Below are 6,921 nucleotides of genomic sequence, written 5' to 3'. Positions count from 1 at the left end.
CAGGTTTATTCTCACGATAGCTTTGGTTTACTGCGGGAACTCAGAACAAGTTCCGCTTCCGTGTTCCCTTTTATGGTGAGTTCGTTTCATTATTAAATGATCAAAAATGCAGTGAAATTAAACACAGATGTGTTCATCCAAAAGGCAGAATATTCACAGATAATAATAAATTAATAAATAAAGCTTCGCTGTGAGCAGGGTTCGAACCTGCGCGGGGAGACCCCATTGGATTTCAAGTCCAACGCCTTAACCACTTATGGGGGCAAGGGACTGCTAGAAGGGGGGAAAGGAAAAATGATAATATAATATAATCAGACTTTTCATTTCTAACTACTATTGTTAAAACTATCTGTTCAACATTTTTTACCCTCAAGATTTTGTTCTATCTGGTAAACCATTGGAATTATCTCTATTTTGGTTGTTTTCTGTCACTACTACTATTGAGGTCCAACATCATTTAGGTCACACAACACACAATCAAATTATGATCAGCGACATTTATTAAACCTGTTCTTACACAACCACGTACACTGATCTGTCACTATAACTGGACATGTGTTAAGCACTGTCCAAAGGCTGACTAAAACATACAGGCCCAACTGTGAAATTATTCTAGATTTCACACATTTTCAGCACTAGACTGAGCACATCAAGCGTAAATAAAATTGTTTAAACAAAAGACAGTGTCAATCAAATGCCTAAAAACATTTTGCATCAGAACATCAGAGTAACAAACTAACCATTATACAAAGAAAATCTTTCTTAGCTTTCACTGCTTGCTGAAAGTTTCCTTCCATTGCAAAATAGTCTGTCCAGAGACTGGACAGTACCACTTTCCCCTAATCTGTGTATGACCAGTCGTTTTGTTTTTGGCCTGACCACAAACTGAACATTGATAGTGGTAGTCCTGTTTCCATTGCCGCTTTTTGGGAGGTTCCCCCCTTGCCAGACGTTCCTGGTCTTCTAGTTCTGCCCTATTCTGTCTCCATCTCCTGTGACGATTTATGTTTGCTGAAAGCTGATTTGATGATGAAGATGCTGCTACATCAGCAGCAGGTGCCAGAGCTGATGCATGAAGTGGTGGTGTACAGCACTGATGCAATGAAGATAGAGGAATAGCCAGCGGTGGGAACTGTCCTTGTCCAGATGAGGTCCACACTGGGCCTGATGGACTGTAGCAGAAACTGGAAGCAGATTGGGGTTTTGGCATCTGATTCTGCTCATAATAAGGCCAAGCAGGTGATTGTGGCTGCTGACTCTGTGCATACAAGAAGCAGGTAGGAGCTGGGCCTGGTGAAGAGTGACCTTGCTGGCATGATAATGACAAAGCAGTCTTAGAATAAGGAGGACAATGCTTTGAAGAGCCAGTTTTACCACCAACGCGTGGACGTATCACTGCCTCGCCTTCACAATTTTCAGGTTCCTGAAACTCCATGCATTTATGTCCATGTTCAACAGGAATAGAGGGGAGCTGTCTTGGATCTGGCAGGGAATTTTCAGCCACAGACACCTTCTGTGGAAGCTGTACTCCTCGCAGGAGAGTGTCTCGGTCTGTTCTTTTCTGTCGCCCATGTAGCCTGAAAAATAGTACAATACAAATTGTTGACTTTTTAGGACAAGCACATCTCTAAACGGCAATATTTCTTAGAAATAAAAGTCATCTTACCAGGCACATACTGTGGTGTTGTTGATGGTGACTAACAACAAGTTGGTCTTATCTTGTATGGGCTGGCAGTCTTCAAGCAGCTGTTTAACATGGCAGTAGGTTTGCACAATTGACTGTGGAATGGGCAGAACTTTTCCCTTGCAGTCTTTTGGTCGGTTCCTCGCTTGTTGGTATTCTTTTAGTAGCTTGAGGCAAATGCACTCAGTGATTCTAGTGGTGTCAGGTCTCTGGGCAGCCTGGCCATGGGTCATGAACAGCCTGTGTGGAAAACAGGTTATTAAAGTTGCAGAAAAATTGCAAATTCATTAACAGTTATTTGAATGAAGCAGTAATGAAATGTAATTGAATTACTCTCCTCAGTTTGATCAGCTTAATCTTCTAGTCTTAAAACTTTAAATTACAAATAGGATTTGCAAAACATGACTTGGCTTTCTTTAGTTAATATGCAAGCAAATTTTGCATTGTGTCAAATAACATGTCACCTTTCAGCTGCCTGTTGACCCGGTGCAGAGCCACTGCGTTTCCGGGAAGCTCTCCATGGTCCTGGCAATGTTCTCCTTACTTTTTAGGGTGTATTTGGAGGGCCGCTTGTCCATGGCATGTAAAGCAGAATACAGTTGCATGATTTCTGCCAACTCTGTGGTTGACAGCGCAGTTATCGTACGATTGAGGCTTAAAAGATACTCCGCCAAATTGTCAATAGCCTCCCATCCAGGAAAACCTCTGGAATCACACCGGGTAGTATCCTTAAAAGAATAAAAACAATTGATATACAGACATACATACACACTAAATCATATAAAATTAAGCATTTATTTACGTTACCTGAAACATTTTCCTTGGACTGCTGGAGGTGTCATCTTCTGTAAGTTCCCCGCTGGTCTCAGACTGGATAATCCACATTTGTACCAAGGAAAAATGCCCACATACCACAGGAAAAAAATAAAGAATTAACTTGTTTAGTCTTAATAAACCAAATTAAAGCATAACATCAGGCACTGAAATCTGTTTCTGATTTATTCATGCTGTGTATGAATGAAGTATGCAGGGGTATATATTGAGAAATGTAAGCAAACCAACCAACACTAACCCAGCACATAAAAGAGGCAGAATACTGTACCTGTGGATAGAGCCAAAACAGAGGCTAAGATGGAAATGTGATTTCATAACAAGACAAACCTCATCCCCACATTTTGCATACAACATAAGTCAGCTACGAAGTGGTGCACGCTCCAAACCCACAGGGGTCACATATTACCTGGGTTGAAGCACTGCTTGGTCCACTAAAGGAGTTGTCATCAGTAAGCGCACCTCTGACTGGACCAACAGTATGAGTGTGAGAGACAGGGCTTGCATCAAAACTGGTTTCCTGAGAATTGTGCAGGAGAGACAGCAGAGGTAACATATGCTTGGATAGGAAAGAAGCTTATCCTCCATATTCATGATCTCCATTTATGTTTTAGTCCCTGATGCCAAGGCCTTTCTAACATAAAAGTTTCAGATCATCAAACTGTCCATCAATAGCCATATTCAGTGCCTGATGATAGCGTATCCAATTATCATAATCTGGTTAATTAGACAAATACATTGGAAGGGGAAACATTCATGTATAAGCATCCAACAAATGAGTTTAATTGGTTCTGTTAATATGAAAATCCCAAATTAGTCACAATACATACAAATGAACCTTTGTCTTTAAAAATAAATCAACTCATTATAATGAAATGATCACATTACCTGAGATGAAGTGGAAGATGACCCTTCCTGGAGAAAAGGAGTATTAGGGGGTGACATCTCCAACTGGTCATCATACTGTGGCACCTTCAGAGGGCTGTTGATGAGGATGTCAGTGACCTCACTGATGGTGACATCAGGACTTTCCTCCTCCAGAACTTCAGCTTGCATCTCTGGCAAAACTGCATGACCCAGCACTCTGTTGCTAAGGGTGTTGATGTTGGACATCAGACGAACATCATAGAGTTTAGTGTGTGATCTACAACTCATATGTAAAGCATCTTGAGCTCTTTTCATGTTCCATCTGAATCCACCCTCAAGTATATACATTTGAGTGTGCACAGCATTGCTTCTCCATCCTTAAAAAACAATGTTTAAAAGGCATTACAAAGATTGGGTGCATTTATGAAATGATAAAACTAACTCTTCTTTGTTTGCATTTCTTTTCAGAAATTATAGATAAAAAATTCTGAATAGTAAATACAAAGAAGAGTTAGTTTTCATAAATTATTATCCGAAGACCATTTTTAAATTTACAATAATAAGTCAGGCAGGTGTGTCAATAATGAATGACTTAAAAAATACCTAGTTACTATTAAACCTTTAATATCACAGCAGATGCCACATATATCATAATATTTCAAGCAAAAGTCGCTCCTTACCTGAATGATACAATGAACAATACGTAAAAAATAATAATGTAAAGTGAGATGTTTATTTGTAGCAGACCCACGTCAAACTGATAAACTATCGATCATACATACCAATTTTTTCACGACTTTAAAAAAGGAGCCAAAACAAAAAGAGAACGGGGGAGTTTTCCACCCACTGCGCATGACCTACGTGATACGTAAAACGTAAGATGTTAGGACTTTGTTAGGAATCGGTAGGACTTTGTTAGGATATGTTAGGACTTTGTTAGGATATGTTAGGACTTTGTTAGGATATGTTAGGACTTTGAGAGGATATGTTAGGACTTTGTTAGGATATGTTAGGACTTTGTTAGGATATGTTAGGACTTTGTTAGGATATGTTAGGACTTTGTTAGGATATGTTAGGACTTTGAGAGGATATGTTAGGACTTTGAGAGGATATGTTAGGACTTTGTTAGGATATGTTAGGACTTTGTTAGGATATGTTAGGACTTTGTTAGGATATGTTAGGACTTTGAGAGGATATGTTAGGACTTTGAGAGGATATGTTAGGACTTTGTTAGGATATGTTAGGACTTTGTTAGGATATGTTAGGACTTTGTTAGGATATGTTAGGACTTTGAGAGGATATGTTAGGACTTTGTTAGGATATGTTAGGACTTTGTTAGGATATGTTAGGACTTTGTTAGGATATGTTAGGACTTTGTTAGGAATCGGTAGGACTTTGTTAGGATATGTTAGGAATCGGTAGGACTTTGTTAGGATATGTTAGGACTTTGTTAGGATATGTTAGGACTTTGTTAGGATATGTTAGGACTTTGTTAGGATATGTTAGGACTTTGTTAGGATATGTTAGGACTTTGTTAGGATATGTTAGGACTTTGTTAGGATATGTTAGGACTTTGTTAGGATATGTTAGGACTTTGTTAGGATATGTTAGGACTTTGTTAGGATATGTTAGGACTTTGTTAGGATATGTTAGGACTTTGTTAGGATATGTTAGGACTTTGTTAGGATATGTTAGGACTTTGAGAGGATATGTTAGGACTTTGTTAGGATATGTTAGGACTTTGTTAGGATATGTTAGGACTTTGTTAGGATATGTTAGGACTTTGTTAGGATATGTTAGGACTTTGTTAGGATATGTTAGGACTTTGAGAGGATATGTTAGGACTTTGTTAGGATATGTTAGGACTTTGTTAGGATATGTTAGGACTTTGTTAGGATATGTTAGGACTTTGTTAGGATATGTTAGGACTTTGTTAGGATATGTTAGGACTTTGTTAGGATATGTTAGGACTTTGAGAGGATATGTTAGGACTTTGTTAGGATATGTTAGGACTTTGTTAGGATATGTTAGGACTTTGTTAGGATATGTTAGGACTTTGAGAGGATATGTTAGGACTTTGTTAGGATATGTTAGGACTTTGTTAGGATATGTTAGGACTTTGAGAGGATATGTTAGGACTTTGTTAGGATATGTTAGGACTTTGAGAGGATATGTTAGGACTTTGAGAGGATATGTTAGGACTTTGTTAGGATATGTTAGGACTTTGTTAGGATATGTTAGGACTTTGTTAGGATATGTTAGGACTTTGTTAGGATATGTTAGGACTTTGTTAGGATATGTTAGGACTTTGTTAGGATATGTTAGGACTTTGTTAGGATATGTTAGGACTTTGTTAGGATATGTTAGGACTTTGTTAGGATATGTTAGGACTTTGAGAGGATATGTTAGGACTTTGTTAGGAATCGGTAGGACTTTGTTAGGATATGTTAGGACTTTGTTAGGATATGTTAGGACTTTGTTAGGAATCGGTAGGACTTTGTTAGGATATGTTAGGACTTTGAGAGGATATGTTAGGACCATGTTACGAATTTGTTAGGAATAATAATTGACCTGTTGATGATCCATCCATCCAGATCATCTTGAGTTCCAACTCGGTTCCCTGTGGGATAGTTTTCGGTTTCTTAAAGAATAAAGATATGAGATCAAGTTGTGTTTTGGTTCATTCATAGCTGTGGATCCAGGTTTATTCTCACGATAGCTTTGGTTTACTGCGGGAACTCAGAACAAGTTCCGCTTCCGTGTTCCCTTTTATGGTGAGTTCGTTTCATTATTAAATGATCAAAAATGCAGTGAAATTAAACACAGATGTGTTCATCCAAAAGGCAGAATATTCACAGATAATAATAAATAAATTAATAAATAAATAAAGCTTCGCTGTGAGCAGGGTTCGAACCTGCGCGGGGAGACCCCATTGGATTTCAAGTCCAACGCCTTAACCACTCGGCCATCACAGCCGCGTAACACTAAATGGGTCACGTGGTCTACTTATTAGTTGTAACGTCCACTGGAGAGGTCAGTGTTTTACTAATTCATCGCTATAAAGATTTTTTATTTGATTAACAGTCGTTCATATTTAGTCCTGTTCAGCGCTGAAAACGTCTGGCTGCTGCTTTCAACAATGTTGTAACTTAAGCACGTCTCCACCAGAGGGAGACAAATCTCAGATCCAGAGAGCAGATATGAAGAGATGATTGATAATTCAGGAGATACTCTGCAGCTAATGGGACGTCAGGGACGGGTTCTGTCTCAGGTGTCTGCATACCAGGCTTTTAGAGTGTGTGTGGAGGTAGACCTCAACAGCTGCACTGTAGGGTTAGTCTATTCTGACTTTAGGTTTTCATCTGTATTAAATCAACGAGTTTCAGAGTTAGATTATGTCTCTCAACTTTCCAACCTTCTTAACTCATGATTCTTGTCTAGATGAACGGAGCCATGAGTGGAGACATGTCTCCTGTCAACTTTCAGAAATTATAAATCACTTTGCTGGTCCAAGAGGAACCACATGAATCCATTCATCC

General features: G+C 38.8%; 1 protein-coding gene and 1 non-coding gene across 2 annotated transcripts; both read right to left on the bottom strand.

Moving 5' to 3' along the window:
• Positions 1–769: 769 nt before the first annotated feature.
• On the bottom strand, positions 770–2,902 carry LOC124862502. Its single transcript, XM_047356456.1, has 4 exons — positions 2,492–2,902; positions 2,149–2,412; positions 1,667–1,924; positions 770–1,577 (listed from the first exon to the last, which is right to left on the bottom strand). The coding sequence occupies exons 3-4, from the start codon at positions 1,915–1,917 to the stop codon at positions 770–772; spliced, it is 1,059 nt and encodes a 352-aa protein (XP_047212412.1). The 5' UTR covers positions 1,918–1,924; positions 2,149–2,412; positions 2,492–2,902.
• A 3,373-nt stretch (positions 2,903–6,275) lies between these two features.
• trnas-uga lies at positions 6,276–6,357 on the bottom strand. Its single transcript has one exon. It is a non-coding gene; the product is annotated as a tRNA-Ser (tRNA).
• Between the last annotated feature and the right edge of the window lie 564 nt (positions 6,358–6,921).

The sequence above is a fragment of the Girardinichthys multiradiatus genome, chromosome X (genome assembly GCF_021462225.1).
Source record: "Girardinichthys multiradiatus isolate DD_20200921_A chromosome X, DD_fGirMul_XY1, whole genome shotgun sequence".
Taxonomy (NCBI): domain Eukaryota; kingdom Metazoa; phylum Chordata; class Actinopteri; order Cyprinodontiformes; family Goodeidae; genus Girardinichthys; species Girardinichthys multiradiatus.
This window is presented reverse-complemented; position numbering and strand designations above follow the sequence as displayed.

Coding starts and splice junctions, on each gene's coding strand:
- LOC124862502 (XM_047356456.1), bottom strand. CDS start 1,917: ATGACCCATGGCCAGGCTGCCCAGAGACCTGACACCACTAGAATCACT. Junction 1,578..1,666: donor AACACCACAGTATGTGCCTG/GTAAGATGACTT, acceptor ACTATTTTTCAG/GCTACATGGGCGACAGAAAA.